Genomic DNA, 16,314 nt, shown 5'->3' with positions numbered 1-16,314 from the left:
TCATGATTTTCAGGAACCCTCTTCATTAACGCATGAGACAAAAATTTTTGTCACTGAGGGCAGCAAAAAAATCCTGTTGGATTGCCTGTTCTATGACTGTTTACAGAAGCTTGATATTATAATTACTTAAAAACGTTTGAAAGCAAATTACAACTGCTTATTAACTGTTCTTCAAAAGAGAGAAAGCCATCACCTCCCCAGTAATATATTTGCATATGTGTATCTCTCGCTTTCTTTTATAAATATATGTATATACTCTATTTTACCTTAAATTTTACTTCCACGGAGGGTGGCAGATAAACAAGCGTCCTGCAGAGACGTACCTTGCAAATTTATGAGACAATTCAGATTAGTAACGGAAGGGCTGTGGTTTGTTCTGCCACTTTGATCAGAAGGTGTCAACACTTTCGAATGAAAGCACTACCCATATGTAAGCTACTATTCTTAAATGTTAATCTTTTTTAGTGGTTGCTACTTTGTATTATCATAACTGAGAAAATCACATGCCATACAACTGTGTTAAGGGTTTCAGTTGCTGGAAAGCTTCGCTCAGATTATTAAAGAGTTGTAGTCGCTATAACTGATGCTGAGGTATAGGTCTGCATCCCTTTTCAAACAAATCTGCCCTTGAATCAATCACTTTTGTCTAAGAGAGAATATATTATAACAATATGACATATATTGATCTTATACATCCTCATTTGCAAACAAGACAAAAGAAAACATACTTCTGTTCCTTTTTAAACTCTTTTACAGATAATCTACATTGCCTGTTACCCCAAGGTGTATGAAACAATCCTTTGCAAGATGTATGGAATACCACGTGTTGCATCAACACCAGGAGCAAGTAAATTTGTGCTCATTCGTCTGGGATTTTGATTTAAAAAAAAAATCTGTTGTGAAGGGGATCTTGTTTGACTGATAAGATTTGAGATTTTGCAGGTTTTGTTTTATATCCAGATCTACAAACCACCTGTCGAGTTCTTCCTGTATTTTCTTTTAGAGTATGGATGAATTTCTTGGTCTTGAGCATAGTATTTTTGCACTATTAAAAATTTTGCCCAAAATAAGATAAATTATTGCAGGACCTAATTGTATATGAAAAAATAAATGTCTACAACATGTCAGTCTATGAAATACAGCACTCTGTGAAATACACTCACTTTTTCTACAATTTGCTGTGTGACATTCTTACCGATGCTACTTGATCTCTTTATACCTCCACCAAGTTTCTTCCAGTTGTCTCCTCCTCAAGTTGTTTTTGCAAGTGCTGAAGCATAATTTTCTCATGTAAAGTGATTTTCTTTTTTTCTTTATCAAGTGTAGGAGAAGCGATATGTATAGGAGTAGGCTAATAGGACTGATTCGTAAAAAATACCCTGGAAGGTTTACTTCTCTTCTTCGGTGACCCTGCCTGGTCCCAAGGCTCAGGCAGGCTTCACGTCCAGGCTGTGACTGACAATTGAGCTCCAAATGAGGATACACAAGATTACCAAAGTTGAAACATCGACCTTCATGTCATTTCTTTGCTTCAGCTCATAATTGAACATTAAAAAAAAAGAATATTCTCTTAGACCTGTCTCCTCTTGGAGGTGAATGATGGGCATTTACTAGCGCTGTTGTAAGCATGATGCTCTAAAGATACAGGAGAGGCAAGGTAATCTAGGGAAAGATCATATCTTTTATCTTTCCATGTAATAACAGATATAAATCCTCCCTATGGGTAGCCATTGCTCATATTTTGTAAGATTGATTCTGTCAGATGCTGAACGCCTGGCAGCCCTTTGCAGACTTGAGCCATGGTAATCCAGACAAATTCTATTTCCTTACTCTCCTGCCACCATATTATTGTCAAATCTTTGTCACTGACACTATCCCTATGCCTCTTGTGCTATGTCTGCAATTTTAATCCAAAAAATATATTGTAATGGTAATGGTGGCCCTTCCATTCTACTCTGTATCTGCTGCCAGCACATGTACTATTTTTGGCATGAAGCACATTTCTGGGAAAACACCATTAAAATTACTGCAGCTATTACATTTGTGTCCATAAATATTTCTCTCAAGGTTGTAAGCTGTGTATAGTATGAGTAGCTGATTATGACCGGCTCTGATCCTGTGTTGTCCTGGTTGAGATAAGTTTCATATAAACGCTATGTCTTTCCCCCGTTCTTTCATCTGTTTTATCTCCTTTAATCTCTCCCTTAATTTCCTTTTCTTTTTTAGCTTCTTTTATGATCTTTTTGATACGCACAAGGTAGCTGGCAGTGAAGACCGGTCAACTGTTTGAGCTGTCAGTGGATATGGTAATGACTCCTCATTTGGCTTTTGCCTCTGCAGGTTCAACAGCGTTTAATGGAGAACATGGATGCAGCTTCTCACAACGTATTTTTCCAAGGTACTGAGGAAAATTATACTTGTTTCATTTTATTTGTATTTTGTTGGAGATTTTGTAAAATCCCTTTTGGGCCACTTAGAACCGTAGTGCGGATATTAATTCAATTACTGCTCTAAGTGGAAGTTCAGAAGTACTGCTGTGGAGATTGGAAGCACTGGCTTTGCAATTACAAGGTTTTGGAGTATCTCTGTTCCAACTGCTTTTCCCTCCACTGAATTTATGGTGTCCCTCTGTGACAGGCCGTATGGGATAGTTAAACCTGCTGCTGAAACCCATGTCAGATACTGAATCAATCCAGTGTCTTCCTCTCTGTCCATGGATGTCACTGCATGGCCACTTGGAACTCAAAGGTGTTGAGGAGAAAAGACTAACCATAAATCCAATTTTACTTGAGCTAAGTATCATAGAATCCTAAAATCCTACCATAGTATCATAGAATCCTAAAATCCTACCATAGTATCATATAGTACCAGGTTGGAAGGGACCTCAAGGATCAGCTGGTCCAACCCTTCTTGGCAAAAGCAGGGTCTAGACAAGATGGCCCAGCACCGTGTCCAGCTGAATCTTAAAAGTGTCCAATGATGGGGAATCCACCTCTTCCCTAGGGAGATTATTCCAATGGCTGATTGTTCTCACTGCGAAAAATTTTCCTCTTGTGCCCAACCGGAATCTTCCCAGGAGTAACATGTACCCATCCCCCTTTCACATCTTTTCCATGTGACTCCTTGTAAAAAGGGAGTTTCCATCTTTATAGCCACCCTTTAAATACTGGAACATTGTGATAAGGTCTGTCTACAACATTTAGATTCTTTCACCTCTGTCACTGCTCACTTCTGTTTTAAATAACACATTGTATATTTTTCTGTGCTACATTTCATCTCAAAGTCAATGATATTTCAGTGCTGAATGAAGTTATCACCACATGTAGACTTTATCTCATGTTATTCTAGTTGTATGATATCCTAGGATTTGTGAGAATTAAAAGTCAGGTATCCTTGAATCTTCATTAAGTATGGCTAGGTTATAAAAAGCAAATAAATCCTGCCTGGTTCAGGGGCACTCAGGCTCACGCCATGCAGAATAACTCAGAGAAGTAAAATACTGGAATTCCTCTGATGGCTCCAGGTAGGTGTAGATCTGGCAGGATTCCTTGGCCAAGAGCACCGCCACAGAAATACACCATCCACTTCTCAATTCAAGCTGGCTCCATACGTTCGTGAAATAAATGCTCCACCTGGCATGGAGCCCTCCTGCGATGTGAAGCTCTGGAAAGTGTGATGCAGGCACACTCGAGCTAGCCGAAATCCCCTAGGTCCAGAAGTAACATCATTATTCCCATATTTTAAATCCATGTCATTACCAGCCCCCATCAGCTGGTAATGTAAATTCATTATTATTAAATCATGGGTTTGCACTGTCTAGACGTTCACTAAATTAGAGGGTTTCAATTCTCCTTTTCAGTTATGCTTGTGCCTTTTTGGACTACGACCCTGCCTATGAGTGTTGTTCCACAAATCCTCTGCCCAGCTCCCTTTCCACATGTCGCCGCAGCCCTCGCCTGCTTTCTAATGGTTATTACGTTTTGACAGAAGACAGTTTTCTGTCTGATGAAGAAGGCAACATAACATTGACACCATGCCAGACAAGTGTTACATATAAAGAGAATTTAGTTCGGTAAGTGAACTATATGCAGATTTTACTCAATTGTCTCCACATCTCCGGACTTCTCTGAAGGTATCTGTGTGTCTGTCTGCCTTTTGCTTGGCAAAAGATCAAGCTAACCCTGACAAAAGCCATCACTAAACCATATCTTTAAGCACTATGTCTACCCATCTTTTAAATACCTCCAGGGATGGTGCCTCAACCACTTCCCTGGGCAGCCTGTTCCAATGCTTAATAACCCTTTCAGTGTAAAAATTTTTCCTAATATCCAGTCTAAACCTCCCCTGGCACAACTTGAGTCTGTTTCCTCTTGTCCTATCGCCTGTTACTTGGGAGAAGAGACCAACCCCCACCTCTCTACACCCTCCTTTCAGGTAGTTGTAGAGAGCGAGAAGGTCTCCCCTCAGCCTTCATCTCAATTGATTTGGTTTAGAGAATGCAGTGATTGAAATAACTTAATTTTCAGTCATGTCTAATCTTACTACCCAAAAACTCTTCAGTACACAGTTGTTGCTATAATTGGAGTTGTGACCAATAAAGAAAAAGGAAAGCTACACCTCATTTTGCCAATGGGGTGTTACCATAATTAGCAATAAGAAAATTAGTGTGTGTACATATATATGCTCCTTTATGTATAAAAATAAAAAGGTCTAGTCCTGAAATGCTTACTCAGGGAAAAGATCTCTCTTGATTTCAGAAAAACATCAGTTTAGGAAAGTATATAAAATGTAGTTCAAAAAAGTTGAAGTACAGTGGAGTCAGGCTGCACGGAATGGGACACGATAGGGTGAAACTCATAGGTAGCATGAGACCACTCAGAGCAATATCAGAGCCCAATAACTTCCATATCATTTGGTATCACGATATCCAGTATAACAGCAGTGTGATATATCGCCATGCTGCTAATCCGTTCCCTGATATTGCAACGTGCAGCAGTCATTTTTGGTGACATACCCAGTGTGAAGAACAGAGCGAGGAACAACACCCAGAACCTGGTTGTTTCATGTCAGTCCTGCAAGCTTTAGAGCTCTGTCTCTGCTCAAAGAGAAAAATTAACTCTATTCACAGAATCACAGAATGATAGGGGTTGGAAGGGACCTCTGGAGATCATCTAGTCCAACCCCCCTGCCAGAGCAGGGTCACCTAGAGCATGCTCGACAGGATCACATCCAGGCAGACTTTGAATATCTCCAGAGATGGAGACTCCACCACCTCTCTGGACAGCCTGTTCCAGTGCTCTGACACCCTCAGGGTAAAGAAGTTCCTCCTCATGTTTAGGTGGAACTTCCTAGGCTCAAGTTTGTGCCCAGTACCTCTTGTCCTGTCACTGGGCAACACTGAAAAGAGCCTGGCCCCATCCTCCTGACACCCACCCTTTAAGTATTTATAAGTGTTGATAAGATCCCCCCTCAGGCATCTTCTTTCCAGACTGAAGAGACCCAAATCCCTCAGCCTTTCTTCATAAGACAGATGTTCCAATCCCCTAATCATCTTGGTAGCTCTCTGCTGCACCCTCTCCAGCAGTTCCCTGTCCTTCTTGAACCGGGGAGCCCAGAACTGGACACAGTACTCCAGGTGCAGCCTCACCAAGGCAGAGTAGAGGAGGAGGATGATCTCCCTCCACCTGCTGGCCACACTCTTCTTGATGCACCCCAGGATGCCATTGGCCTTCTTGGCCACAAGGGCACATTGCTGGCTCATGGTCATCCTGCTGTCCACCAGGACTCCCAGGTCTCTTTCCACCGAGGTGCTCTCCAGCAGGTCAGCCCCCAACCTGTACTGGTGCATGGGGTTATTCCTCCCCAGGCGCAGCACCCTCCACTTGCCCTTGTTGAATTTCATAAGGTTTCTCTCCGCCCACCTCTCCAGCCTGTCCAGGTTTTGCTGTATGGCAGCACAGCCTTCTGGTGTGTCAATCAGAAGGCTTCCTTGACAACGTATCTTTTCTTTCTAGCATATTCAGGCGAAGGAAGAAAATCCGTCGCTCTCTGGACAGCTTGTTCAATCTTGATGCCTGCAGTTCATGGGTCAACCGCACCGTTCTCAGCAATATGGATCCCTCCCACATAGACGATCCTTGGCTTGATGGACGCAGTAAACTCGAAAGCAGTCAGAGCAATATTGGTAAGCTCTGACCAGGTACCAAGTAATCGAGCTACAACACTACAGTCTATATTTAGTGGGAGTTGGGTATCTCTTTCTATAGGTTTTGCAGGGGTTGTTGGCCAAGAAATGCAGGTAAAGGATAGATGAACAACAGAATTGTAAGTAAGTGGTGAATGGAGCTCCTGGCATTAAAAAAGTATGAGCCCACAAAGACCTTTGTGCCAAAAAGGCTTTAGACTGAATTTGAATCCAAAGTCATCACCAGTGATGTTTATGCTGGTGTCATTAATAGGCGTCACTCTCTGCTTTCACCTGGCTGTTTTAATGACTTCATTGTGTTACACTCTATGTAGCTTTGTCTTTACTCTGCGTATTTTCTCCTGCATACGTTGAACCTGCCAATTCCCTACCCCTAACAATTTGGAAACCTCCCTGTGATTAAGTAATTATTTTTTCTCCCCCACAAAATTCATTAACACAAAGCCTCAAAGCGATTCTTTTGTGCAATCTCAGTTACATATGCACTTTTTTTGTAGGTGATTCAGACATTTCTTCTGAATATGACAGCCATGTGCCACAAAGACAAACTCCAGAAGCTAATGGAGCCTCTCTCACCAAACATGATGAGTATATCCAGCCTGAAAAATCAATTTGGTCTTCAAAATCCTGCTCTCCATTTATGACAAATGACAATGAAGAGACTTTGAGGAATGCAGGTATGTCACATTCTTATTCTGATATGCCTCGTTTTTAGAGTGAACTGAGAATACTCACATCAAAAATATTGATATGCCCCCTTGCAGAATAGAATTCTTTTCCTGAAACATACATTTTAAATAACTGATTGAAAATAACAAAATCTTAAAATTGATATCTACTTGTTTACTCCTCCCTGCTCGCATCTTTTCCTCTCCTATTTTCAGGGATAAATGGAAAAAGAAAAAAAGTGGAGTGAAGAGGAAAATGGAGGAAAGGGCATGGGGACAAGAACAGAAACAGGCAATTATTGAGAAAGGCTTGTTTTCTGAGAGCGTGGAGGGCACAGTGTCTCTATGGTCGTGGGGAAAAAAGACTCCTGAGAGACACCCAGAGCATGAAAATTAGGTTTCCGCTTTGAATCGCTCTGGGCGAATTCTCTTAAAAAGGAACTGAAAGGACTGGCCTCACAAGTCTTTGCAAACATCTCTTGTCATATATTTACTTTCCTGAAAACTCATGAAAATTATTTTCCTGATTTTTGTTTTAGAATCCAGGATAGTGCAAAATGTCCTTTCTCAGATGGTTGCACTGATGACGTGTTTAATCATTTCAATATGTACAAGGTAATTTTTATTTCTTTTATTTGTTGTTTCTGATAATGTTGCTTAGTCCATTTCAACTGGTGAATAAAACCTAAATTAAGGGTCACATTTGCAAAGTTAGATATATATTACTCTGAAAATATATTTTCACATGGTAGTCAGTGCAGGCAAATATCTAAATATCTGAGCTATATAGATAAGCACAAAAATAAGAAATATGCACGCAGATATGATGACTACTTTGTCAAGTGTGATTGGACAGAGGTTTTGAAAGGCTGAGAAGAATCAGATGAATCGCTGCCTTTCTAAGTGACCAATGTGGGTGTTTCTCTCAGTCTGGGAATATTGAGGTATTTATTTCTAAGAGGTTATCCTCAACAGTTTAAGTAATTTAAAGTTTCAAATTGTAGTTCACCTACCAGAGTATGGAGGGTTCATCTGCAAGAACCTTCTCTCCTTCTCCCACCCAGGCTTCACCTCTATTAACCCAATATGCATCCCTTGGTCTTTTTTCTAACCTTTATGGGTATTGTTATGTTCTCAGATATTTTCTGGGAGGATTGTCTGCCACTTTGTTGCTGATGATCTTAGTTTGTAAGTACAGACTTCCTTTATATTCAACACACAATATTTTATTAAGTCACATCTGAGGACGAAAATCCATCCTTGGATGTACATCCACAGCTCTTATTGATGCTAAATAAGAGTAATATGTGGGCATATGGGGACAGAATGTAACCTTCAATCAGTTACAGGATTTTACATTTACATTTCACAGTTATTTTGTCCCAAGATGCCACTGTGTCATCTTTCTTCAGTCTTGACACATCTTTCAAAACAACTAAGTTTTGGTAAGTGGCTCCAGTGTCATGTGATGAGTAGAGGAATTGAGAAATTTTACATTAAGAAGAGGAAGGAGGGATTCCTTTTGTTGTTTTCATGTCAAAAAGTAGAAGGCATGATCTGAAGTTACTGATGGAGGATTTGACTTTTCCTGTTACTGATTTGTATTCATAGAAACTTTCCATTTCTTTTGTAAAACCACCTTTTCATAATGCGCTATAAGTGTTGTAACACCTATCTGTTAGCAGAAAAGGAAGATAAACCATAACCATAAACCAGTATGTCACAACATGAAGATCCAGAGACAGACCAAGGGCAGTAACTTTACATGAATCCAGAGGTGTGTGTTCAAACCTTGCACTGAAGCCTCCTCCCAGGCTACAAAATTGAGTCTTTACTTTTAACTGGAAAAAACAAAACCAGCTAACTATGACGCTAGCCCCATCACCACCTTCCAGGGACTACAGAACTGATATGACTTGGCCCCACTAAGCCCATGCACCATTAGGCTCAGGACAGAGCTTTGCCTTTGACTTATACTGTAGTCTGGTGAATGTCTTAGAAAGAAGTATTAAATCAGTCTGATCAGTTGAATAAAGGTGCTGATGTTGCTGTTTCAGACTGCTTTATTTCAAAGTTTTGCACAGAGCTGTAGCTTCTAAATCCTTCTGGAGAAAGAACTTACATATTTAGAAGGTCTGAATTATATCTCTAGAGCAAGCTCATACATAGGCCTCCATGCTGAGAGAATGTATGTATGTGCTGGATTTCTGAATTACCATCCCTTCACGTTTTACGCAGCAGAAAATTTTTCTGAGCATGTAAAATCTAAAATGCTGCTAACACTAAAGACATTTGGGCTTATCTGAATTTTTATGTGGTGAAAGTGAAGCTCCAAAGGACGTTGTTTGTTGCTGAAGCTGTGTCAGGGTTCAGGAGTGCAGTGCATCCCAAGGGCAAGAAGACAATCCGGCAGACCTCTTAGGCTTTGAATGGAGTATATTGGAAGTTAGAAACAGCAAGGCACAACTTGGAGAGCCGTATTACATTGACGGTCTTGGATTTTGAGCATCCAAAGGTCTTAGCGCACCACCTCAGACACTCAAGGATGGTATGTTACTCTTAGTTACTATGTCATCACTCCCAATAAAATCGAGGCCACCAGGTTAGGACAAGCGTGTTGCAAACACACGCTCCAAAGTACTGCTTTCTGACTTCCTGAATAGTTTAGCTCTGAGTCAGACGCAAAGCTGTTCTTCACAAGAGGAAAACAAATGCACTCTGAGAGCTTTTCAGTCACTGGTATATAGAGAATAACTCTTTTATGCTCACACAAGTGAGAAGTTACCTGCTCAAACAAGTAGTCCTACAGCTTAACTAAATTCGGCAATTCAGAGCCTACATACATACTGATTATAACAAACTGTGGTTTAAATCAAGACATACAAAAATGTATGCTCTATTTTTCCCCCCCCCCAGGAAATAATTGGAAAGAAAGAACAATTGGTGAGTATATCTCTAAGTCTAGAAAGAATTCCATACTTTTGGGGGTGCCCCTATTTTGAAATAGGGTTCAAGCATGCCAGAAAGGTTCCCTGGACTTTTCATTAAAAGGCGGTTTAGCTGCAGGACCCCTGCCAGTTTCCACTGCGAATTACTCCACTTCTCTATCTGAAACTCCTTTTTCATTTTATTTGGATGAAATATTTTTTTATTGTTTGACAACAGTTGCTAAATAGTGTAAGCTGTTAAACAAGTGCTGTGCTTCAGCCCAGAAAAAAAAACATGTTTTTCAGTAAAGGGCAAAGCAAGTCTTTCTTTTTCCAAGTTTAAACTGAACAGTAGGGCCAGGTGCTGTACTGCTCTAACTTGGTACCATTCCACTGAAGGAGTGAAGCAACATCAACATGTATCAGTCCGGAATATCTGAAAAACACAGATTCTTCTTTTCCGTATTCTTTTTCAGTCAAGCCTCACTCTCGGTCTCCAGTTTCTGTTTATCAAGCATTTCTCAGTATTGGTGGAGCTTGGAACCCTTAAAACAAGAGGACTGATTTATTTCTAATAGGAGCTAGCCATCCCAATCCCAGCTCCATTATTTCCTTTATCTCTTTACTTTGAAAAAATAAAAATGAAAAGAAGGAACTAAGTGGTGCTATGCCCAGTTTTGTGTTCCTTATAGTGTGGATAGAACAGCCTCATTCATCAGTTCGCTGGTTGAGTGCAGTTCAGCTTGTGAGATCTAAAGGCATCTGCACAGCTGCAGATGCAACCTGGAAAACCTTTCAGTCGGCCCTCAGAAAGAGGATGTTCATCCTGAGAACAAAGCATTTTAGAACTGTACGCAGGTATTTCATCACTTTGCAGACTTACTAAAGCCTGTGATGAAAAATGCATCCTACGCATCCAGTGTGCGCAGCAGTGGACGCTAAATATGGCGCTTCTCAACGCCAGTGGGATTGTTTATGTAAGGGCTGTAACACCAGAGCTTTGACACTGACTCTGATTTTGAAAGCCAGTATCAATATTAACTAAAGCAGGTGCTACAGGAGGGAGCAGAGAACTTGGGACTTGTTGCCTAGCAGGAGTAAACTAAATACAGACTGGCAGAGGTTACTGAGAGACACGACCTCCAACATTTCAAAACAAGCTTGTCTCTTGCCTTTCATAAAAAATTAAAAGTAGAGTAGTTACTTCTGTGTATTTCGAAATGAGTTCACTAACAATTTTCTTTTTTCCTCCTCCTCCTTCTCAAATTTATTCTCCTCAGCTCTTCAGCATCAAATGACTGGTTACCTCCTTATGGCTATCGTTACACACATTCCTGTGGAAAAAATAAAGGGAATTGTTAGTGTTCTTCCTTCAAAATAAATACAATTAATTTTAGCTTTTTTTCATTCTCGGGGGCATTCATTCATACGGGCTGCAAAACTGTGAGTGAGGCCCTACTTCTTTGTGGCTTTCTGAAAGCAGTCGTGCAAAATAATTGCTGTAGTTTCTTATGTCAATGAAGTCCTATATAGGCATGGGGTCCTACAAGCTTTTTGATAATAAAGTCATGGTAAAAAGTGTTTTTTAATCCCCATTAAATCAGTTTTTTACAAAAAACTGATGTCTTCCCATACTTTATGTATTTATTTCTTGTAGCAACATACTGTCAAAGATGATGGATTTGGAGAGTGGCTGAGTACATGTGGTAACATATTTCAGAAGCTTTTTTGCACTGCCTTTTGGCCTTTATGCTGAGCATTGAGAAAAGAGAAAAAAAAGGAAGAAATAAATATTATTGGAAGGAAAGCATTATTCAGAAAACCAGGAATCAGGATGTGGAGAAGCAATGACAAATCTGAATTACTTGGTTCATATACAAAAATACGAGACTTGCAGGTATTAACTTCACGGTGGAAACACTGAGCCCTGTTTTTCGGCTTGGATCTTTGCTACGACAGAGACTAAATTACACATAGAACCTGTGAGTAACCAAAAACTGCTATCTCGTGACTCCACGGTTTTAATAATCTGCTTCTTAAAATATCTCCCTGCATGCCAGTTTAGGTAGGACAGCATGGATTTCATCTTCCCATGCAACAAAATGATGATAATGTGTGAGGATGCTGTTACCCACCAAATCATTCTATAACCAGTGCTGCTTCTCGTCTCCTTGTCCCCTGGTGTGCTAAAAGCAGTGCTAGCACAGCCCCAGCTGGTAAATAGACACCAAAATGCTGCCTGTGGAAGGGCTAGGTCTGCTGGTGAGGTACAATCAAGCTGGGAGGCATAATGACCGGTATTTGAAAACTCTGCAGCAAAAGCATACAAGCAAAAGGTTCCAGTGGAAGAAAGAATCGATAAAACTGGAACACCAGTGTTTGTTCTACTCTATACCGAAGCCAAACTCGAGCAGGTCATAGCTGTATTTCTAGCATCAAAAATCTGAACAAGTGATGCAATGAAGAAAAGGGTACTTGAAATTCAATTGAAATGCACATTTCTCTTTCAAAGTGGACATATACGCTGGTGTATTTTGAAGATAGGCATCAATAGCTCAGCATTAAGAGCTCAAAGAGGGAAGTTTCACCCAAATTACCAATTGTGCATAGTAATTTACTTTTCCCCATTGCATTAAATTCACTTTATATGAAGACAGACCATTTGATGTAACAAGACCAGGTTTTATAGTTTTAATAAATGGTGAAAATAGAATGTTCTTCTTCATAAAACTGCTGTATTATGTGACTATAATAGTAGTTATAAAACTCATACTCATATTTACTTACAGTTAATACACTTGAATAATTTTTTCAGTATTAAACAATTCTGCTTGTTTTACTTTTACTATGGAGACAACTGAGAGTGAGTATCATTGTGTACTACGTATAAATATTTTGTTACCTATTTTATTGCTACTTATAACAGGTCCATTACTAAATGCACTTTTTAAATGAAAGGATTATAAAGATCTTAAGTGTTTAAATAATCTCCTGGAAGAATAATCTGGAAATCTAAATTCTATACCGAGAGAAAAGTCTAAGACTGCATTTGCCCTGCTGTCATTGAAGCGATTATGCTGAAAACTCGAAAAACCTGAGTTCACTGTACACAAGTTAGTTCACTGCAAACTAGTGAAGAAAAAACTGATACAGCTTGACAAAAATTTGGTTTAAAATGAATTGCTATGATCTGTCTATGAATAAATATAAGCTGCAAATTAGAATTGTTCTGATCTGGAGAGAGGGAAGTTCTGGGACAATTTGGCAATTGGAATTCAGGGGCTATAAATAAGATTCTCGCGATCTGTTAAGATGTGCCCTCCATAATATTCATTAATGTTGAATTAACAAAGTTCTATTCAGTTACCAGAATGGTTGGTTTTGGCAGTTCCCTTCCGTATATTCCAGTGGACATAAAAGCAAGCCTCGTACTGTTTCTCTGAAAAGAGGCACAATAACAGGGTCAATCCCGTTCGATGAAAAACTGAAGCCAGGATCTGTCTGAGGAAAAATTGAAGATGACATTTTTTAACCTAAATGTTTAAATCCAGACTTTCAGAGGTAATTAGTATTGGCAGCTTCTGTTAACTACAGTATCAAGCCTAGGATAATTGTGAAATGTAATTCTAGCAAAGTAGATCAACCACTTGTTGATTAATGATTAACTGGCACATCTACAAACAGAGAAAACAACTAGAACTTTATGTTTCTGTCCCCAATGATTAAACTCTTACTCCTCTTTAATATAGCACCTTATTTAGAAAAAGAGAATCAAAGAAGACTTTCAAGATAGAGATTTATAACCCCCTGTGCATTATCTCATACCGTTCGTTACTCTTATTTTTTTTATCACTACACCTTGTCTTATACTCTCTTATTTCTTGCTGTGTTCAGCTGAATTTCAGGGTCATTCCTGAGTATATGTCACAGTTCTGCGTAGAGGGGAATGTTCGTGTTGAAGGGAACAGCAGCAAGCACGATGATATTTATGGCATCCCTTAGCTTATAATGATCCTAGTCTGTGAGCAAGTCTGTTTTGTATTTACCCTGAAAGCATTACTTATAGAAGCCAAACCATAAAAAGATTAACAATGACATGGAGTAAACCACACTGGTACAGAATACAGGTACGGCTATTTAGTCCAGTTCTGCGAATCCCCTCTTTGATGTATTTTTTTGTGAATTAGCTGCAATGTTTTGTAAACTCTTTGTACATTTTAATATACACTGATCAAAACTGTTACTTCATTTCATATTATTTCTTTTTTATGGTTTCTTATGCTGCTTTTTTTTTTCCTTATCTCTGGCATTTATATATCAGTGAAGTTGTTCCTGCTTTCATTTCTTCCTGTGTTTGAGGGTGTTGTCAATAATGAAGATTATTGTTCGGAATTACATATATTTCAATGAATTTGTTATTTGTGAGGTTATGTCCTGCCCTGTAGATTGTGTGCTCTTTGGAAGAGGATTTATTGGTACTTTGGTGTGAACATGAAAGCCTCATTTTGTTACAGTTACTATGTAACTATTACCACCAGAGAATATAATAACAACAATAATTATAAATCCTAACAACAAAACAAAAACCAATAATAATAATTTAATAGGAAATAAATAGAAAGACATAGGTTCAGATTCTGGGTGGGTATGAATCAGCTGATTCCACCTAAGACTCTGACCTGCAGCATTTTAACAGCTAAGATTTGTCTACGGATATCAATTTGCTGGGGCTGTAGCACCTTACATGAGTATGTACTGATGGAGTGAACACATATTCAAAATACTTCTGATGCACTGTAATAAAAATGCTGTAAAGCCTGTTCTTGTTATGACATAGAAATATATTTTGTATTGCATTGTTTTACGCATGTAACAAATAAACTTATAGTGTATTAAGGCAGTAAAGTGAACTTCTTTGGGGAAAAAATGCAGATGGGACCCTTTTTCTTCTTTCTCAACTCCTTTCTCCTGTTTGTAATGTGGCTCATAAAATATCTCTTTCATGTACATCACTTCATGCTAAGAATTCGGGCTTGTGCTACTTAAAGCCCGTAGTACATAATTTGGGTGAAAAATAAGTGCATAAAAATAATGAACAAAATAGATCAAGATATGTAAATATAAAATTTGTATTTAATTTGAAAATAAATGAATGCAAAAGTCTCTTGAGAAGCTGTACAACACCATACCTGCAAGTTACACCAAATTTTGTATATTTATATTATGTTGAAGTTGTATGGGCTGCAAACCTTTCGTTCAATGAAGCTCACATGTAGGTCTACGTGCTGAGAGCATGTGCATCTGTTCTGGATTTATGAATCATCATTCTTTCTATGCATCAGAAAATTCTTCTGAGCACGTAAAATCTAAAATGCTGCTAAGGCTAAAAACATTTGGGCTTATCTGAATTTTTACATGGCAAACATGAAGCTCAAAAGGACATTGTTGCTGAAACTGTGTCAGGGTTCAAGGAATCCCAAGGGCAACAAGACAATCTGGCAGACCTCTTAGCCTTTGAACGGAGTATGTTGGAAGTTAGAAACAACAAGGCACAACTTGGAGAGCCGTATTGCAATGACAGTCTTGGATTTTGAGTATCCAAGGGTCTTAGCACAACGCCTTGGATACTCAAGGATGGTATGTTACTCTTTGTCATTATGTCATTATTCCCAATAAATCAAGGTCACGGATTATAGGATTCATTCTAAAGAGCCTGCAATTTTAAAAAGGACAAGAAACCAGTGTGATTATCCTACTTCAGCATCTAGCTTTCCGCCATCTAGCTAAGCCACCAGGTTAGGACAAGCGTGTTGCAAACACACGCTCCAAAGTACTGCTTTCTGACTTCCTGAATAGTTTAGTCCTGAGTCAGAAACAAAGCTGTTCTTCACAAGAGGAAAACAAATACACTCTGAGAGCTTTTCAGTCACTGGTATACACAGAATACCTCTTCTATGCTTATCACAAGTGAGAAGTTACCTGCTCAGACAAGTAATCCTGCAGCTTAACCAATTTTGGCAAAACAGGACCTGCATATACACTGATTATAAATAAGTGTGGTTTAAATCAGGACATACAGGTACAAGAGTTTGGAATGAAGAAAGGACAGGTGGAGGGAAGGTGGTTTTAGATTTGTTGATATTTCTCATTATCCTACTCTGTTAAATTGGCAATAGATTAAATTAATTTCCCCAAGTTGAGTCTGTTTTGCCCATGATGGTAATTGCTGTGTGATCTCCCTGTCTTTATATCATTCCATGAGCTTTTAATTGAATTTTGTCCCTCTGTCTTGTTGAGAGGGAGTTCGAGAGCAGCTGGGCGGGCACCTGGCAGTTAGCCAAGGCTGACCCGCCACACCTTACTATATTGAAATTTAATTAATTGAAGATTTTATATTTCTTTCTTCAGAACTATTGTATGGAATCTCTGCAGAAGTGGCGAAAAAACCCCTCTGTTTTTAGCATAACGCAATAACACAGCTATTTCTGTGCAATACAATGTAGAAACAGCATTT

General features: G+C 39.2%; 1 protein-coding gene across 1 annotated transcript in view; it reads left to right on the top strand.

The window, feature by feature from the left end:
• The window catches only part of LOC134512262 (dynein axonemal assembly factor 11-like), a 56,207-nt gene that overhangs the window by 1,100 nt on the left and 38,793 nt on the right, over positions 1-16,314 (top strand). The window contains exons 2-5 of the mRNA XM_063327555.1: positions 757-847; positions 2,341-2,398; positions 3,860-4,072; positions 6,015-6,184. Of these exons, the coding sequence (XP_063183625.1) occupies positions 808-847; positions 2,341-2,398; positions 3,860-4,072; positions 6,015-6,184 (481 nt within the window). The 5' untranslated portion in view covers positions 757-807. The remainder of the gene's footprint in view (positions 1-756; positions 848-2,340; positions 2,399-3,859; positions 4,073-6,014; positions 6,185-16,314) is intronic.

This window comes from Chroicocephalus ridibundus, chromosome 2, assembly GCF_963924245.1.
Source record: "Chroicocephalus ridibundus chromosome 2, bChrRid1.1, whole genome shotgun sequence".
Lineage (NCBI taxonomy): Eukaryota > Metazoa > Chordata > Aves > Charadriiformes > Laridae > Chroicocephalus > Chroicocephalus ridibundus.
This window is presented reverse-complemented; position numbering and strand designations above follow the sequence as displayed.